The 20,397-nt window shown below is 42.8% G+C and overlaps 1 protein-coding gene across 6 annotated transcripts in view; it reads right to left on the bottom strand.

Moving 5' to 3' along the window:
* matcap2 (microtubule associated tyrosine carboxypeptidase 2) overlaps positions 1-20,397 on the bottom strand; it is a 109,567-nt gene that overhangs the window by 30,530 nt on the left and 58,640 nt on the right. For all 6 annotated transcript variants that reach the window (XM_063069857.1, XM_063069862.1, XM_063069859.1 and 3 more), the window contains 2 exons: positions 4,328-4,471; positions 397-529 (listed from right to left, as the gene is read on the bottom strand). In XM_063069857.1, coding sequence (XP_062925927.1) covers positions 397-529; positions 4,328-4,471 — 277 coding nt within the window. The remainder of the gene's footprint in view (positions 1-396; positions 530-4,327; positions 4,472-20,397) is intronic.

The following is a 20,397-nucleotide window of genomic DNA, read 5'->3' as shown; positions in this document are numbered from 1 at the left end:
TGGACATAAGTCTACGAAACTATACCAGTCAGTCATCCTATTAAAACATCTTCGTATTCCTACCACTTTCAGTCTAGTCAACTTGGAGATGTCCCTTATGCCTTTCGTTTTGGGTGAGTCAAATCTACTATGCCTTCATAAACACATTACAAATTATGTGTTCACTATATACCATATTACAACATTTTGTCCAAGTACATTACTGTTAATACAAATGCTGAACAGTGAATATATTTAAGAATTTTGTTTTGGTTTTGGAAAATTCATGTACTGCTAGTTTATTGCTGGAACCAATGCTCTGGTTAGCACCCGAAACTTATTTGTTGACTGAGTTTAGCACTGATTCCCTTTTATCCTGAGTTTCAGCTGCAAAGCATCAAAAGCTGGTTCTTATACCTATCTCATGTCTCAGCATTCCCTCCAGCCAGTGCTCGCGTGCAGTAGAAACATTGATGGTGAGGGTTGGGCGTCCATTCACTATTGTCATTGATGCACGAGAAAGCAAATCATCTGTTAAGTGGACTGCAATCTGTAATGTTTACAAGGAAATGCAATTAGAAGCTTTGCAGAAACTTTGCCAACCTGAAGTAACCAAGCCGAAAATATACCAAAATCCCACATGTAAAATTAAACAATTCTAAAACTAATATTTTAAAACTTGCTCATTTCCAACATAGTATACATCTACCTTATTCTAAAATTTCATAGGTGTTTTAATAGGAAACTGAGACTAATAATCCCCTTAAAAAAACAATTGATGCTCATACATTGTTCTGTGTGAACACTGGATATGGATAAAAACACTGGAGTTGGTGCAGGGAGCAGGGTTTTAGATTTTTGGATCACTGGGATCTCTTCTGGGGAAGGTGGGACCTGTACAGATTGGATGGGTTGCACTTGAACTGGAGGGGGAGCAACATCCTTGCAGGTAGGTTCGCTGCATGGTTCGGGAGGGTTGAAACTAATTTGCAAGGGGGATGGGACCCAAAGCGATAGAGCAGTGAAAGAAGTGCATGGAGTAAAGCCAGATCTAACATACAGACAGGCTTTGAGGAAAGAGAAGCAGAATAAACGGTGTAAAGACAGTAAGGTAGAAGGGCTGAAATGTGTGTACCTCAATGCAAGAAGCATCAGGAACAAAGGTGATGAACTGAGAGCTTGGATACATACATGGAATTATGATGTAGTGGCCATTACAGAGACTTGGCTGGCACCAGGGCTGGAATGGATTCTCAATATTCCTGGATTTCAGTGCTTTAAAAGGGATAGAGAGGGAAGAAAAGGGGGAGGAGGGGTGGCATTACTGGTCAGGGAAACTATTACAGCTACAGAAAGGGTGGGTAATGTAGCAGGATCCTCTTTTGAGTCAGTATGGGTGGAAGTCAGGAACAGGAAGGGAGCAGTTACTGGGGGTATTCTATAGGCCCCCTGGAAGCAGCAGAGATACAGAGGAGCAGATTGGGAGGCAGATTTTGGAAAGGTGCAAAAATAACAGGGTTGTTATCATTGTTACCATAGGTGACTTTAACTTCCCTAATATTGATTGGCACCTGATTAATTCCAAGGGTTTAGATGGGGCAGAGTTTGTTAAGTGTGTCCAGGACGGATTCCTGTCACAGTATGTGGACAGGTCGACTAGGGGGAATGCCATACTAGATCTAGTACTAGGTAATGAACCGGGTCAGGTCACAGATCTCTCAGCGGGTGAGCATTTGGGGGACAGTGACCACCACTCCCTGGCCTTTAGCATTATCATGGAAAAGGACAGAATCAGAGAGGACAGGAAAATTTTTAATTGGAGAAGGGCAAATTATGAGGCTATAAGGCTAGAACTTGCGGGTATGATTGGGATGATGTTTTTGCAGGGAAATGTACTATGGACATGTGGTCGATGTTTAGAGATCTCTTGCAGGATGTCAGGGATAAATTTGTCCTGGTGAGGAAGATAAAAAAATGGTAGGGTGAAAGAACCATGGGTGACAAGTGAGGTGGAAAATCTGGTCAGGTGGAAGAAGGCAGCATACATGAGGTTTAGAAAGCAAGGATCAGATGGGTCTATTGAGGAATATAGGGAAGCAAGAAAGGAGCTTAAGAAGGGGCTGAGAAGAGCAAGAAGGGGGCATGAGAAGGCCTTGGCGAGTAGGGTAAAGGAAAACCCCAGGCATTCTTCAATTATGGCAAGAAAAAAAGGATGACAGGAGTGAAGGTAGGACCGATTAGAGATAAAGGTGGGAAGATGTGCCTGGAGACTGTGGAAGTGAGTGAGGTCCTCAATGAATACTTCTCTTCGGTATTCACCAACGAGAGGGAACTTGATGATGGTGAGGACGATATGAGTGAGGTTGATGTTCTGGAGCATGTTGATATTAAGGGAGAGGAGGTTTTGGATTTGTTAAAATACATTAGGATGACTAAGTCCCTGGGGCCTGACGGAATATTCCCCAGGCTGCTCCACGAGGCGAGGGAAGAGATTGCTGAGCCTCTGGCTAGGATCTTTATGTCCTTGTTGTCCACGGGAATGGTACCGGAGGATTGGAGGGAGGAGAATGTTGTTCCCTTGCTCAAAAAAGATAGTAGGGATAGTCCAGTTATTATAGACCAGTGAGCCTTACGTCTGTGGTGGGAAAGCTGCTGGAAAAGATTCTTAGAGATAGGATCTATAGGCATTTAGAGAAACATGGTCTGATCAGGGACGGTCAGCATGGCTTTGTGAAGGGCAGATCGTGTCTAACAAGCCTGATAGAGTTCTTTGAGGAGGTGACCAGGCATATAGATGAGGGTAGTACAGTGGATGTAACCTATATGGATTTTAGTAAGGCGTTTGGCAAGGTTTCACATGGTAGGCTTATTCAGAAAGTCAGAAGGCATGGGATCCAGGGAAGTTTGGCCAGGTGGATTCAGAATTGGCTTGCCTGCAGAAGGCAGAGGGTCGTGGTGGAGGGAGTACATTCAGATTGGAGGATTGTGACTAGTGGTGTCCCACAAGAATCTGTTCTGGGACCTCTACTTTTCGTGATTTTTATTAACGACCTGGATGTGGGGATAGAAGGGTGGGTTGGCAAGTTTGCAGATGACACAAAGGTTGGTGGTGTTGTAGATAGTGTAGAGGATTGTCAAAGATTGCAGAGAGACATTGATAGGATGCAGAAGTGGACTGAGAAGTGGCAGATGGAGTTCAACCCGGAGAAGTGTGAGGTGGTACACTTTGGAAGGACAAACTCCAAGGCAGAGTACAAAGTAAATGGCAGGATACTTGGTAATGTGGACGAGCAGAGGGATCTCGGGGTACATGTCCACAGATCCCTGAAAGTTGCCTCACAGGTGGATAGGGTAGTTAAGAAAGCTTATGGGGTGTTAGCTTTTATAAGTCGAGGGATAGAGTTTAAGAGTCGTGATGTAATGATGCAGCTCTATAAAACTGTGGTTCAGCCACACTTGGAGTACTCTGTCCAGTTCTGGTCGCCTCACTATAGGAAGGATGTGGAAGCATTGGAAAGGGTACAGAGGAGATTTACCAGGATGCTGCCTGGTTTAGAGAGTATGCATTATGATCAGAGATTAAGGGAGCTAGGGCTTTACTCTTTGGAGAGAAAGAAGATGAGAGGAGACATGATAGAGGTGTACAAGATAATAAGAGGAATAGATAGAGTGGATAGCCAGCGCCTCTTCCCCAGGGCACCACTGCTCAATACAAGAGGACGTGGCTTTAAGGTAAGGGGTGGGAAGTTCAAGGGGGATATTAGAGGAAGGTTTTTTACTCAGAGAGTGGTTGGTGCATGGAATGCACTGCCTGAGTCAGTAGTGGAGGCAGATACACTAGTGAAGTTTAAGAGACTACTAGACAGGTATATGGAGGAATTTAAGGTGGGTCTTATATGGGAGGCAGGGTTTGAGGGTCGGCACAACATTGTGGGCCGAAGGGCCTGTACTGTGCTGTACTATTCTATGTTCTATGTTCTAAAATCAAACTGACCTGTTTCAGAATTATTTATTTAAACAAAAACAACTTTAATTGATTACTGAAATTTGTTATTTCCAGTTTCAACAGTGGGATGCACACACGTTATAGCTTCAGCTATGATTCATCCCAAGGTATGCCAATCCTCACAGCCTTTCCAGTGATGTACCACATAATTTACATGGCACACATACCAGTGACACGGTTTGCCACAGTAGTCAAAGATACATTAGGATTGTTATCAGTGTTGATTCCATTCAGATACAATTTGTTTTAAACAGATTCTGCAAACTTCAAAATGCCTTAAAGAAATAATTAGCAACATGTCATAACATGGAAAAGTAAAAGATACTTTCTACTTCGGCTTACATCACCAAGGCAATTCTCCTTCTCCATGTACTTCTTCACGTAGAACCAAATACGATTCTTAGTGAGCAAGTTTCCCCCGGTTGCTTGTTCAAACTTCTCATAGCTGCCGTAGTTCTGAAGAGCCAGTTTCATTATTTTAATAGCCTACCAGAAAAAAAATACTTTTAAGTACATCTACAGCAGTGTAATGGATTTTGCAAGTGTTTAGTTGTGGTCTGCAGCTGAAGAGAGATACAAATCAATATTCGCATTGTTGAGTTGGGAAAAAAACATGAAAAACTGAAAAAAGTAATCAGTCTGATTCCAGACTTCTTTGAAATTTTGTTTTGATCAATGACAACTTAAGAAACCAGCAAAGATCGAACTTGTGTTTCAATGCAATCCGATGCCTGAAGCTCGTAATACAGTTCTCCAAATAGAAGAAAAGGATTAAACCAAAGTGCAACAAATTACAGCCTTAAAACAGCCAAGCTGCAGGAAGCCATAGATTTTCTCAATAAGTGGATAATATATTAATGTGCTTTTCAAGTTATGGTGAAGTGAGTCATCCCACTAATTGTGTTTCTTTATCCAGCACAGCATGGGAGGCTTAGATGAAAAAGATGTTAAAAGAAAATCACATCTGCTCTTTGCATTAAGTTAATTTTTAACAGTAACAATATTTTACCTTAATTGGATATGATATCATACATCATAGTATGTGTTTTCTTATGTGACCTTCATAGTCCAAATTCCCAACCTCATTTTAGCACAGATTTACTGCTGAAATCTGAACTAATAAGCTCTATATCCAGTCTGCATCTGATCACAACTTCATGAACACAGCCACTTCTACACAGAGCTAAATATGACAGCATACCGAAGACTGTAGCAATTCATATACAATATAAGCTCCTACTTATTGGGGGACTCTTTTCAGCATTGTATTATTTAAAGCAGAGAAGGAGCCATTGGAAATTGCAGATGCAATAATCTGGAGCAAAAATCAAACTTCTGGAGGAACTCAGCAGACCAGGCAGTGTCTGTAGGGGAGGGTGGGAGGGGGGAATGGTCAGTTGCATCTCGGGTCGAGAACCCTCACCAGCTCAGACAGAGGGGGTCTACCTGAAATGTTAACTGTCCATTTCCCTCTGATTCAGTTAATTAGATGTTAACTGACCCAGAGTTCTTCCAACAGTTCCCCCCACCCCCCAAGACACAATTGATAACTACATTCTACTGGGCATGATACACTAAGAGTTGCAATAAACACTGACAAAGCTTTACAGTCAAAATATCAGCATATTTTCTGCATGACATTTGGAACAGTGCTGCATTGATGAATTATCTAGAGATTAAACTCAATCTTGTACACATTAGATCCAACTGGTAATCAATTCCAGGTTGTTTGGTGATCATTGGAGAATTAGCCCAAACATCCCACTCTGCAAAAACTCATTTCAGGGAGGTAACACAATCAATTTGCGGGAGACTCCCGGAACTTCCGGGAGAGGTGGGATGTCTGCAATAGAGCAGCTCCTTAGCAGCTAGCCAGCTAGTTTAAATAACGTTAGCTATGCTAATGAACGAATGACACCTGTTAAACTCACCTCAACATGTCTTTTACAGTCTTAACCCACCATGGGCAATAGAAAAGTCACTGTTGCAAACCATGCAGCAAACAACACTGCCATTATTTTTGACTCCTATTAGGAAGGGGTACACTTTAGTGTAGTCTGGGGTGACGTACCTTTTTATTTTTTTTGGAACACTCTGACATAGCGCTCTTTCTCTCTCTCTCTCTCTCTCTCTCTCTCTCTCAAAAAAATCGATTTCCGGGATATTGTATATAATTTGCAGGCATCAAGGAGCCACTATCAATATGTGGGAGACTCCTAGAACTTCCGGGAGAGGTGGGATATCTGCAATTCCCCCAAACGTGACTGACATTTGCTCCACTGCCTGCAGAAGCTGTAGCTTTTAGGAGAAATGCATAATCTTAATAAACTCACAACAAGGGCAGCAGCATTGTGCGGGGTTTGGGAAAGAGGTAGCTATCAAAGGGTCTGCACACAGCCTCTTCTCTCAAAGGTCAACCCAAGATTAAATAATTCACTGCAGCTTGTTCCACAGATTTTAGCCTCTCTGAAATAGTCACTAGCAACCTGTATGCAACAGATAGCGGCCCATGGATCTGCCTGCAGCTTGCAATGCCTCTGAGCCACTCTGAGCACAGAGGTCCATCAGGACACACCCATCACTCGACAGTGTACTGTAGGGGCCAACCTGAATGCTCAGAGAACAGCATCATACAGTTGCTGTCTGGAATTATATAAATACAATCAATGTAGATGACTCACAGTGGAAAACACCCTCAGAAATTCTTCTGAAATGGCTAATTCATTGCAACCAAACTTTTGTAAGGAGGTAAGTATGTCAAAAAATGTTTCTGGTGCTCTAAAGGGTATGAAGCCGCCTACAGTTTCGGGAGCAGGGTGGGATAGTTCAAAGGCAGGGATGGGGACAAGGATGTGGGCAGAAAGAGTAAAACAGGCACAGTAATGGCAAGGATTATAGAATACCAACATTTTACTGTCACTGTATGTCAGTTAGGAAGGGCTGTCAGACAGTCAGGACAAAATACAAGCAGGAAGGAAAATTTCTACATCCTGGCCTCTCTCCACTGGCTACCAGTCTGGTTTAGAATTGACTTTAAGGTTCTCCTGTTTGTTTATAAAGCCCTAAATGGGCTGGCCCCCTCCTATATTGCAGATCTTCTAACCCTTTATTCTACTTCCAGGTCCCTCAGGTCGGCTGACTTGGGGCTCCTAGCTGTCCCGCAATCTAAATTTAAGTTCAGGGGTGACCGTGCCTTTGCTGTTGTAGCTCCTAGACTGTGGAACAGCATTCCCCTCCCTATCAGATCTGCCCCCTCCATTGACTCTTTTAAATCCAGGCTCAAAACTTACCTTTATTCACTAGCGTTTGAATCTTCCTGATGTGGCTGACTTTTGGCTTGTGCCTCGGCTCATGTGTTGTTTATTTTGTGCTTATAAGCTGTGTGCCTTGTTGTTTATATCTGTGTTTCTTGTATTTGTGATTTTAGCTACCTGTTATGGTTTGTACAGCACTTTGGTCAACATGGGTTGTTTTTAAATGTGCTTTATAAATAAATTTGACTTGACTATATATTCTACATCCAGTACTAGTATGCATTTCGCTATGCTGTGAATTCAAAACAAATAGAAGTTTGATGTCAATCTGTGTGAAACATTTATACATGGTTAGTAATACTGTAGCTCATTCTGACCAGGAATACCTACTGCCAGGATGATGGAAACAGATATGACAGTGGCATTAGACAAGCATGTGAACATGTAGGGAATTAAGGAATATGATTATGTGCAGGGAGGTGGGATTATTTTAGTTTGTCATCATGGTGGACATGAACCTTGTGGGCTGAAGAGCCTTCTTGTACTGAACTGCTCTGTTTGAGAATTGGCATGGTAGTGCAATGGTTAACAAAGTAGCATTAGATTATAGCTGATATCCCAAAATATCCATTGTGGAACTGTGTTCAGTTCAGTTTAGCTATCTGGCATCATAGTAGAGACTGTGAAAGTTGTCGGATTCCTATAATGTTATTTAGGGAACGAGAAACTGTAAGCTCCTTTTGGTTCGTGTTGCACATGACTTTGATCACATACCATGTAACTGAGCCTTAAAACCAGTCAGCTGTCGCAGCTTTTTAATTAAGCAGTTAATGAAACTCTGCCACCACACCCCAAGCCTTCAGAATTACAAAAACAATTTCAAGATTTAAGGGTGCAGTGTGGATTGGAGAACTGAAGCCAGTGTAACCATTGAGACACAATCAGAATCAGGTTTATTGGCACTGACGTTTTAGTCACGAAGCTAGTCTTGTTGCAGCAGTACAGTACAGGCATAATAAATTACAAGTTACAGTAACAGAAAATAACTAAATATCCAAAAGAGGAATAGTGATGTAGCATTAATGGGCTGTTCAGAAATCCTATGGCAGAGGGGAAGAAGCTGTTCCTAAAACATTGCGTGTGGGTCTTCAAGCTTCTGTACCTCCTCCCTGGTAGTAATGAGAAGAGGGCAGTTCCTGGACAGTGAGAGTCCTTAATGATAGCTGCTGCCTTCTTGAGACGCCGCCCTTTGAAGATGGTGGGGAGGTGGGAGGTGTGAGCCCTTGGTGAGCTGGCTGGCTGAAACCTCTTACGGTCCTGTGCATTGGTGTCTCCATACCAGACAGTGATACAGACAGTCAGAATAACATCTTTATTAGTCTTTGGTGATTTTAGTAATTTTATTTAGTAATCCAGTGACTTTAGAACCTTGATGCTTAATCAAGATTGAATGGGTGAAATGGAGTCGAACCTTTTCGTGGAATTAAGAATTACCAGTTTTTAAAAGAACAGCAACAAATTTGAACACCCCTATACTATATTCAGCATATCACAGATTGTGTCCTCCTCTAGAAAATAATGATTGCTCACACCCATATATAAATTATTTTGCATTGTTGTCTTTTTTTGTCAACTGGGCCAAGTCCTCCAGGTCTGGGTAGCAATTACTTTTTGAAGAGGTTACTAAGCAGTGCATTTTGAAAATAGTGATGGGAAGATTAATGCAATCTCTGTACTTATGCAATACCAGGAAGATTTGTGCCTCTGGCATTAATCAACTGACCCAAAGCTAGAGGTGGATAACTGCTGTGTTGACCTCTCACAGTGTACAGCTTGTGCTCCCAGTAGCAGAAGTCATCTCCCTTAGAAATAGCTATATTCCTCTAATTCTGGTCTCCCATCCATTTGCCAATTTAACTGCTTTGAAATTATCTGCTTTGCAATTGTTGTCCATATTTTCAGCTGCCAGGGCTTGGAGTTCTGTTTGATAATGCTCCCGTAAAGTGTCCTCACAGGTTTAGAAATTCAAGAGCTTCAAGGGGCAGAAGTGAAAAGTTTGAAGGTAGATAAGTCATCTGAACTACAGCCCAGGGTTGTGAAAGAGGTAGCTGAGGAGATTCTGGAGACAGTAGTAGTGATCTTTCAAGTTTCACTTGATTCTGGAATAGTTCCAGTGAACTGGAAAATCACAAATATCACTCCACTCTTTAAGAAGGGAAGGAGGCAAAAGTCAGGGAGAAAATTCAGAAATAGGAGGTGTGAAGAGACTTTGGAATCCTTGTGCAGGATTCCCTATAGGTTAATTTGCAGTTTGAATCAGTGGTAAAGAAAGCAAATGCAATGTTAGCATTTAATTTACGAGAACTAGAATGTAAAAGCAAAGTTGTATTGCTGAAGCTTTAAGATATTGGTTAGACAGCACTGAGTATTATGATCAGCTCCTTATCTAAGAAAGAATGAACTGGCATTGGAGAGAGTGCAGAGGAGGTTCATGAGAATGATCCCAGGAATGAAAGGGTTAAGGTATGAGAAGTGTTTGATGGCTCTGGGCCTGTACTCACCGGACTTCAGAAGAATGGGGTGGGGGGATGTGTGGGTCTTATTGAAATCTATTGAATAGTTAAAGGCATAGAGAACCTGGTCACGTACAGGATGTTTCCTGCAGTGAAGGGTGCTAGAACGAGGGGACACAACCGCAGAAGGACATCCATTTAGACAGAGATGAGGAGGAATTTCTTCAGTCAGAGGGTGGTGAATCTGTGGAATGCATTGCCAAACAGGCCAAGTCATTGAGTATATTTAAAGCAGAAGTTGATTGGTTCCCAACTAGTCAGGGTGTCAATGGTTATTGGGAGAAAGCAGGAGAATGGGATTGAGAAGTATAATAAATCAGCCATCATGGAATTACGGAAGAGACTCGATGTGCCAAATGGCCTAATTCTGCTCCTATGTTTTATGTTTTTTGCTGAGTTAGATGGTTTTGTGACCACAGGTGGTAACTTTACGATTGGAAGATACTGCTGGACATTAAGAATTTCAAGTGCAACGGGTCTACACCCATCAGCGAATTGTTTGTTGGTGGACTTGCTGGAGGAGCTGGACTTAGTGCACGCCATGGTGCTGCCTGCTACAAAGAGGTGTTGAAGCAATAAACACAATGTGCTGGGGGAGCTCAGCAGGTCAGTAGCATAAAGAGTTATCATTTTGGGCCAAGACCCTTCATCAGAACCAGAAAGGGGGGGGGGAGGGAGGGAAGAGGTCAGAATGAGATGGAGGAGAGGAAGTAGTACAGGGTGGTAGGTGATAGGTGAAACTGGGAGAGGGGAAGGGGTGAACTAAAGAGCTGGGAAGTTGATTAGTGGAAGAGCTGGAGAAGGGGGAATCTGACAGGAGAGGACAGAAGACCATAGAAGAAAGGAGAGGGGAGGAGCACTAGAGAGGTGACAGGCAGGTAAGAGAAGGTGTGAGATGGGGAATGGTGAAAGAGAGTAATCCCTGAAAGTTTGAAAATTCGATGTTCATGCCATCAATCTGGAGGCTACCCAAATGGAATAAAAGGTGTTGTTCCTCCAACCTTATCGTGGCAGTACAGGGGGCCATGGACTGGCATATTGGAATGGGAAAGGGAAGTAGAATTAAAAGAGGTGGACACCAGGAAATCTCACTTTTTGTGGTGGACAGAGTACAAGTTTGATGAAGCGTCTCCCAATCTACGTCAGGTCTCACCGATGCACAGGAGGCCACACTGGGAGCACTGGATAAGGCAGATGACCCCAACAGGTTAACAGGACAGTGGCCATCAGGAAGGCCTTAAAGCTCTCTGCTTCTCTCTGGACAATTGACCCAACCTGTTCCCCACCACCACCACTCTCCTGTGTGTGGCAGAATAGTCCTCACCCTCAATGATTTCTCCTTCCACTCCTCCCACTTCCTTCAAACCCAAGGGGTAGCCATGGGTACTTGCATGGGTCCCACCTATGCCTGCCTTTTCATCAGCTATGTGAAACAGTCCATGCTCCAAGCCTACACCAGCATCACTCCCAACTCTTCCGATACTATATTGACAACTGCTTTGGTGCTGCTTCCTGCACCCATGCTGAGCTCATCAACTTTGCCTCCAACTTCCACTCTGCCCTCAAATTTACATGGTCCATTTCTGACATTTCTCTCCCCATTCTTGATCTCTGTCTCCATCTCTAGAGACAGTCTATCCACTGCTATCTTTTATAAACCCACTGATTCTCAAAGCTATCTTTTATAAACCCACTGATTCTCAAAGCTATCTTGACTACTCCTTTTTCCACCCTGTCACTTGTAAAAATCCATTCCCTTTTCTCCATTCTTCAGCCTCCACAGCATCTGTTCTTTTCATTGAGGTTTTTAATTTCAGAACAACTGAGAGGTCCTCCTTCCTCCACATCAACGCTGCCCTGAACCGCATCTCTTCCATTTCACACACATCTGCCCTCACCCCATCCTCCCACCACCCCACAAGGGTTCCTTTTGTCCTCACCTACCACTTCACGTCTCCATATCCAGCACACAATTTTCCTTAACTTCTGCCATCTCCAATGGGATCCCACCACCAAGCACATCTTTCCTTTCACGCCCCCCCCCTTTCTGCTTGCCATGGGGATCACTCCCTAAATGACTCCCTGGTTTATACGTCCCTCCCTACTGATCTCCCTCCTGGCATTTACCCTTGTAAGCTGAACAAGTGCTACACCTGCCCCCTACACCTCCTCCCTCACTACCATTCAGGGCCCCAATCAGCTGAGGCAACACTTCACCTGTGAGTCTGCTGGGGTTATCTACTGTATCTGGTGCTCCCTCCTGTATATCAGTGAGACCCAACGTAGATTGGGAGACCACTTTCGCTCCTTTCTCCACAAAAGCGGAATTCCTGGTGGCCACCCATTTCAATTCTGCTTCTCATTCCCATTTTGACACGTCAGTCCACAGCCTCTACTGCCATGATAATGTTGGAGGAGCAACACCTTACGTTCCGTCTGGGTACCCTCCAACCCGATGGCATGAACATCGATTTCTCTAACTTCTGGTAATTACCCTCCCCCCCCCTTCTCCTTCACCATTCCCAATTCTTGTTTTTCTCTCAAATTTCTCTTCTTACCTGCTTATCATTCCCTTGGTCTCCTCCCCTTTCCTTTTCTTCCATGGTCTTCTGTCCCCTACCAGATTCTCCCTTCTCCAGCCCTTTATCTCTTCCAACAATCAACTTCCCAGCTCTTTAGCTCCCCCCCTTCTCTCCCCATTTCACCTATCACCTGGTACTTCTTCCTCCACTCCCCACCCCCCCACTTTCTTATTCTGACTTCTCCCCCCTTCCTTTCCAGTCCTGATAATGGGCCTCATCCCGAAACTGTTCACCAATCCATAGGTGGCACCTGACCTTCTGAGCTCCTCCACCATTTTGTGTGTATTGCTCTAGATTTCCAACATCTGCAGTACCTCGTGTCTTAGAAAGGCATTGGAGTTGGTGCTCACAGGTGGTGTGCAGTCTAACAGTGAGGGATTGTCTCAGTCATTTTTCTTGTGATCGCAAGACCCTGTTGAACAGTAGTAATGTGGAATGTCACAAGTCTGGTTCACAGGCGAGATTGACGATGGGGGAGATGTGTGGCCTAGGCCTCATGCTGCGGTGTCGCCTGTTTGCAGCTGTTCAGGAGAGAGGCGTCAGAGTCGGTGCCCGGAGGTGGCGCGGCGACATGCTGACATTGGTGCTGCCCTCCAGTGTCCACTCAGTGGAAGCCAAGCTAGATTGCACTCGTTGGCAGACTGCTACGGGCTTGCTCTTGCCGGCAACATTCATAGCTTCAGGGACTTGGGCTATATTTATATCGTTTTGCGTGACTGTATGTTTACTGCCATCTTAAATATGCTACAATCTGTGTATACTGTTTTGCACCTTGGCTCCACAGGAACACGGTTTCGTTTGGCTGTATCATGGGTATTCATATATGGTTGAATGACAATTAAACCTGAACTTGAAATGAAGAGGGAAAACACTTAATTTCTGGAGAAGAAATTCAAGGAAACTTCTACAGTTAAATATTTCACTATATTGTCCCTGTTCCCTGCATGCTACCAGTGCATCTTCAAAGTGTTCACTTCCATTGGATCAGGTTACCAATCTTTACTAATCATTCCATCGTTATTTTTCTTTATATGAATACGTAAGAAAATAAACAGAGGCTTAAGCTGAAGCCTCCAGAATTGCCTTTTGAATTTTCACTATCTGTGGCAAAATGATAACATTTAATTCACCTCACAACTAAAGCCTGAGTTGGGATGTGGTATTTGTAGACACTACATCATGTATAATCAAGGAAATAAAAACATTGTCTTGCTGGTTTTCAGGCTCCAGATGTCAATTATACACTCTTTGGCTATTTTATTAGATATGCCTATTGGTTGTTGGCATCCACCTGTCTCGAAGGACAATGGGTAATCATCATCATAAGCCTCAGTGGAAGGTATGGAGATCCTGAGATGCCCAGTCGTCAAGATCCCCCTCTCGGCCTCACCAGTGTAGTCCAAAGGAAAGCTTGTGAAGCAATACGTTTGTCACCAGCTTGGCTGCAGGAGCTGCTGGAAGGATGTTCAATGACGTCCACCCACCTCAGGGGCTCCACTCTGCATTTGCTGTCTGGGTTTACTCCCAAAGCCTTCGTCGCCCCTGAGGCTGCCCACAAGGCAGTGGGGCTATTTACCCATAGCTGGGAATCTGGTTCATGAGCACCAGGGCGTGTCCACACACCGGTGAGCCTGTGTGCTACGTGTGCAGGGACCAGACCTCCTCCCCGTCCTCTGTAGTTCAGCCTGAGTCCGAAAGGGATTTAGCTTTCATGTGTCTCATGGTACACCTGTATATTAATATAAATATAGGCCAATCATCTGGCAGCAACTCAATGCATAAAAGCCTGCAAACATGGTAAAGAGGTTCAGTTGTTTTTCAGACCAAACATCAGAATGAGGAAGAAATGCAATCCAAGTGACTTTGACCGTGGAATGATTGTTGGTGCCAGCAGGATGGTTTGAGCATCTCAGAAACTGCAGTCACCCAGAGGAAAAGTCCAGGTGATGAGAGAAAGAGAGAGCAGGGACCTCTGTTGGGTGCACTGGAATCCGTATGGGTTGGTGGTTGGCTCCTCCCATCAGTGCTGCCCTCCAGTGTTCACTTGGTGGAAGAACAAGTTGGACAAAGAGTCTACAGTCATATACACTCAGGGACTTGGGCCACTTTTTTTCTTTGTGACTGTATGCTTTTCTGAAATCATAACCATATGTGCTGTGTGTTGTGTGCTGTAAGTAATGTGTTTTGCATTTTGCCCCAGAGGAATGCTGTTTTGTTTGACTATATTCATGTATTGTTGAATGATAATTAAACTTGAACTTGATCTTCTGGGGTTTTCATGCACAACAGTCTCTAGAGTTTACAGAGGGTGGTGCGAAGAACAAAAACAAGAACAACATCCTGTGAGCAGCAGATCTGTGTGCAAAACAGTGTTTATAAGGGATCTCAGAGGAGAATGGTCAGACTGGTTCATGCTGACGGGAATGTGACAGTAACACAAATAACCATGCATTACAACAGTAGCGTGCAGAAGAGAATCTCCAAACACACAACACGTCAAACCTTGAAGTGGACGGGCTACAGCAACAGCAACAGAGGACCAAGAACATACACTTAAGCAGTTACTTTATTATTAGGTACAGGAAAGTACCTAATAGAGTGGTCACTGAGTGTGATTCCCCATAGATTGCCTTGACTATTTACCGCATTGAAAATATCAACAGCACCATCTACTGGCCAACCAAGAAAACAAAGAGTAGCTTGCAACTTCAAATCTCTGATCGCAGTACCCAGGAACTCACCTAGTTTGCCGTTTACAATTCCATAATATGGTAAGAGTTGTGGCCTTGTCATAGTTTTGATAGTTGCCTTAATTATTTAGTCTACATTGGATTCAGACACAAGGTGAGGAAATTCTTAGTTGAGAAAATCTTCAGCATATGATTATTACATAGATCTAAGTCCATCTAGTCTCTCAAAGATGATTCATCTATTCAAATTGCACTTTCTAATATCACCAAGGTGTTAGTTTCAAAAAGGAAACTGTCTGATTAAATCAACTACAGATACTGAAGGAGTAAATGTCCATGGACCCTAACAATGAAAACTGATTGAATAATTGAGGGATTCCAAACTGTGACTTTGCAATTCTAAAAGCTGAAAACAAATCATTTTCTTAGAGAAAGATGAATTACATATACAAAGAAAACCTGTGTGAAATGAGTCAGTGTCTCACAGAAAACTTTCCAGTCAGAGCTGGGTGCAGAGTCTGGACGAAAGGTAAAAAAGGCAAGGTAATAGGAGTTTCAGTATTGATCTGCTTATTACTGCTTTATGTTCACACTATTTTCCCCACAGACATTCTCTGCCTGTTTATCATCCTTCCTTAAAAAACACTAAGTTATTTGTCACCCATCTTAATTTCTCCTAATGAGGACCAGTAAAAAATTTCCCTTGATAAATCATGTAGCATTTCAGGATATTTTACTACACTAAAAGAGCCAATACAATTTCATGTTGCGTCTTAATACAGCAGCTGCTTTCTGACCATGACTCCTGTTGATACAAACTGCGAATGCAAGTAGGAAAGAATTAAATCTGAAGCCCAATATTTTGAATCAAAACAATACCTGACTGAATATCAACTTGGAGAAACAACACGCCCACCAGCACCCCACTGAGAAAGTACTCTGTAATTAGAACTTGTTCTTTGTACTTCACATTAACCAGGTTTTTTTTAAAAAAGAGTTGTGTCTCATGAAACATTCCAGGTTACTGTTTAAATTACCATGTTATAACATGCCTTAGTAAGGCACAGCTCATTGACCACTGGCTCTGACCGTAAATCAGACATTGCACCCTGCATAAACTCATTTCAGGGAGGTAGCAGCCCCCCCACCCCCCCCCGGGTCGACCTCCAAGAGTGTATGTAATACTTTGTTTAGTGATTTTGTCTAATCTGTAAACCAAGTTGGGTATATGCAGAAAATGTGATATTAAAATATGTACTTATATTAAATTATCGTGTTTATTCTATTACAACTTTAAGCAACTCTACAGGGAGTTTGGCCTCATCACGTAGGACATCAGTAGAGTAGCTCCTTAGAAGCTAGCCAGCTAGCTTAAATAACGTTAGCTGTGCTAATGAATGAATGACACCTGTTAAACTCACCTCAACATGTCTTTTACATTTTAACCTACCATGGGCAATAGAAAAGTCACTGTTGCAAACAGTGCAGCGAGCAACACTGTCATTATTTTTGAGGTCAACTGTAAAGCCCGCCCACAGAAAAGACTGATAGGTCTACTTAGCAAGGGTCCCCAAACTATTTTGCACCACGGACCGGTTTAATATTGACAATATTCTTGCGGACCGGCTGACCGGTGGGGGGGGGATTGTTAATCATGACCGGAATATAGGGGATAGGTCAACTATAAGTCTCTTATAAGTGGCTAATACACTCAATTTCGTTTCTAAAAGGGTTTAGCTAACGAATTTAGTATTAAACACTCAGCGCATATTTTCCTCGCATGAATATAGTGATAAGTCAATTATAAGTCACTTATAAGTCAATAGCATCATAACATTTTAAGTAATGTTTGGATATTAAACACACAGCACATATTTTCCTCGTATGAACATGTAAAATCATTGCAACACACCAATATCGCTGAATCAGTGGGAGCCTGGACTTGTTTCCCTGCAACAAGACGGTCCCATCGAGAGGTGATGGGAGACAGCGATACTTGAAGGGGGTTCCTTATGTCCAGTCTATTCCGCAATTTAGTTTTCGTTGCATTCGTTGCAGAAAACCCCGCTTCGCAGAGATATGACGTTGGAAATGGAAGCAACGTTTTCAGTGCTTTCGTGGCTATCTCAGGATATTCAGCCTTGACTTTGATCCAGAATGCCGGCAAAGATGTTATATCAAACATACTTTTCAGCCCACTGTCATTTGCAAGCTCGAGGAGTTGATCTTCTTCCCGTGCTGACATGGATGACGCGTGGGTAATGACCTCGCGTGTGTTCAAGTTCAACAGTGCGTGACAGGGAATGAGGAAAGGTGCAGCTGACTCCTATCGTTTCATATCGCCAAATCATATCGTTTCCTCGCAGCTCAGGGGTTGGGGACCACTCTTAGCACGAAGAGAGACCAATCAGGATGCTCGCTCTCACTCTCCCTCTCCAAAAAATCGATTTCCAGGATATTGTATATAATTTCCAGGTGTCAGGGAGCTGCTATCAATATGCGGGAGACTCCCGGAACTTCCGGGAGAGGTGGGATGTCTGATAAATGCAGGCATCACATTCTCTCTCCTAAGTACCAACTAAACTGTGTCAGAGAGCCATGCAGCCAGACTGAAGCTCCCCAGAGGCCATGCTCATCTTGAATAAGTGCCTTGTTGCTTCCAAGTCCAGCAGCAAATTCATAAGAAGGTCCCCAGCTTTTTATATTGCATGAAATTACTTAGTCAGGAATACTTCATGTAATATTTGATTCAGGAAAATCCCACCCCCAAAATCAAATCAAATGTCATGCTTTTGCCAATTTTTCAAGAAAATTCAGCTGTTAGTTCTCCCCCTCCCAGAGGAATGTTGCACTCCCATTCTCAGGCAGCTTGCTTCCAGTTTCTGCCTTTCACATTTCACTGTGTTATTTATGTTGGTTATTAAGGTAGATCTAATCACTCACCCGTAACACAGAGATATTATAAAGGTAATATAACCAGCTAGAGATGAAGCATGTATTCGGTTCTTACCCAAATCTGTAAAGTAACATGCTTGAGATACAGAGTGACAGATACAGATGCTGGATGAATAGAAGTAGAAAATACTTGTTACTCTCAGCAGGTTGTACAGCATTTATGGAGAGAGAAAAAGAGTTAATGTTTTGGGTCAATGATCTTTGTCCCAGTAGTTCTGATGAAAGATCATCACCCTGAAACATCAACTTTCTCTCTCCACAGATTCTGCCTGACCTGCTGCATGTTCAGAGCATACTTTATTTTCATTTTCGATGTCCATATTGCAGGTTTTTAGACTTTCCACATATGGAATAGAGTATGGAGAGAATTAATTTCACATAAAAAGGAATAATCTAAGATGCAGGAGAAATAAAAGACAATTGCATCTGAGTAGGAACTACTAGACTTTGGACAAAGAGAAGGAAACAAATTAATTAGCTCTTTGAAAGACTACCACAATAAGTCAAATAATCTCCTTCAATCCTGTAGGATTTCATAGGTTGGATTATACTCTGTGTTGCTACATTCTGGATTGTGCTCAATGTGGCTGGTGGTTCTGTCAGAATTTCATGTGGGAATCCATTACTTCAAGCCCATGTCAACATCTACTGGATAAGTCATGAAACCATCTTTTTCACTTCTTTTATGTTGGTTTCTTGTCTTGAATGTGATTCTGGAATGGTTGAAGCCTGTGTTTCGCTGACAGGATATAGTTTGGGTGTTTGAGCATTCTTCAGTCTCTGAGAGGGTTCTGGGAGGCAGAGGCAGTGTGAGTGAACCTAATGACAAGAAGGCTGCGGATTGGCATGTGAGCCAATATTTGACCCCATTTCGCCAATTATAGCTTCCATTGTCTGCTGGTTAAAGCGACGAGGGCGAGTGAAACAGCAAGGCAATTGCAGAAGCTTGGAAATCGTTTGGGTGCTCCAGCACTCCACAGTCTCCAGGGGGCAGAGGCAGTGTGTGTGAACTTCGTAGTGGGCAGGCTGCAGGACGGGGCATCAGCCAATGTTTGGCTCCATTTCGCCAATCGTAGCTTCCATTGTTCACCGATTAAAGCGATGGGGGCAATTGAAGCACCAAAGTGAGTATGGAGGGTCAGCGCCGGCTGCCTTTTTGATTGGCTGCTCAGTACCAGAGAGGGGAAAAGCCTGCCACTGTACCCAAACAGTGTTGCCCAGGTTTTTTTTCTGTATTTTGGATGTGAACTTTGAATATAGACCCTTTCTTTCAGTCTTATAGTTTTTGTATTGTGTTTTTTCACCCAATCTTTTTTTTGTGTGGGAAGAGGAATTTGGGGTCAAGGTGCCTGATCCATTCTGTTCAGTTTTTATGTGCAGGAGGAGGAATTTGGGGGTTGATAATTCTGTTGCCTTTCCTGGTTTCATGGCTACCCAGAGAACTGAAGAGTTTCAGAGTTGTATACTTCGATAATAAATGAACCTTTGAACCTTTACACAAGGTAAGATTCTGCTCCTGTCTTTACTCCCTGTAAAATCCTCTGGGGCATGGCCCCAACAGCACGACACTTAAAACATCCTAACGGTTGGGACCTCACTGAACACAGAGAATCAGCTAGCTGCAACGACAGCTTTCACTACGAAATGGCCCTATAACTTGCAGTTTTATTTCCAAAACGTTCTTGGTTTCCTAGCACACAAGTCAATGCTCAATAGACCCTGGAAACTTGTTCACAATAGTCTCCTAGTCAAAAGTAACAGTGCCCATTTTGTTTCAGAAAGGAAGTTGTTTAAAGCAGCAACAGTTGGAATTAAATTTAGACTTCTAGTGTTTCTTTCTGCACAATGACTTCTCTATCATTATGAAGAACCCCAACTTTCAAATGTTTGTCACTTTATTGTTAGACTTATAGAACTCCAACTATAGGAAAATGGAGACCAGCAAGCCAGAAACATAGCAAGAGCTATCAGATTTCCTCTTTAATGAAAAGTAATGTTTCCTTGCTTGATGCAACATGAAGAAACAGAATTAATTCTAGTCCTCTGGACTAGTTATTCAATTTCGATGTTGCTACTTAATTATTTACTACTACACTGCACCACTGCTCTTAAGGAAGCATATATCCTACCAGTTAACCCACTTGGTATCCATTACCCTTTTAATTATATCTAATTCAAAGCATTTCATTCTTCATCACTGTCAAAGATGTATAAATATGCCACAGTTCATCAATAGATTCTCTTCCTTTCACTGAAGAGAGGAAAATATTTTCCACTTGTATTTGTTCAGAGATGACAGTTACATTTACTGAGTTAAGGTGCAATTCTTTCTTAATTATAATGGCGATTGCACAAAAA

The sequence above is a fragment of the Mobula hypostoma genome, chromosome 17, assembly GCF_963921235.1.
Source record: "Mobula hypostoma chromosome 17, sMobHyp1.1, whole genome shotgun sequence".
Lineage (NCBI taxonomy): Eukaryota > Metazoa > Chordata > Chondrichthyes > Myliobatiformes > Myliobatidae > Mobula > Mobula hypostoma.
The sequence above is the reverse complement of the archived record's forward strand: the minus strand, read 5'-3'. Positions and strand labels throughout refer to the sequence as shown.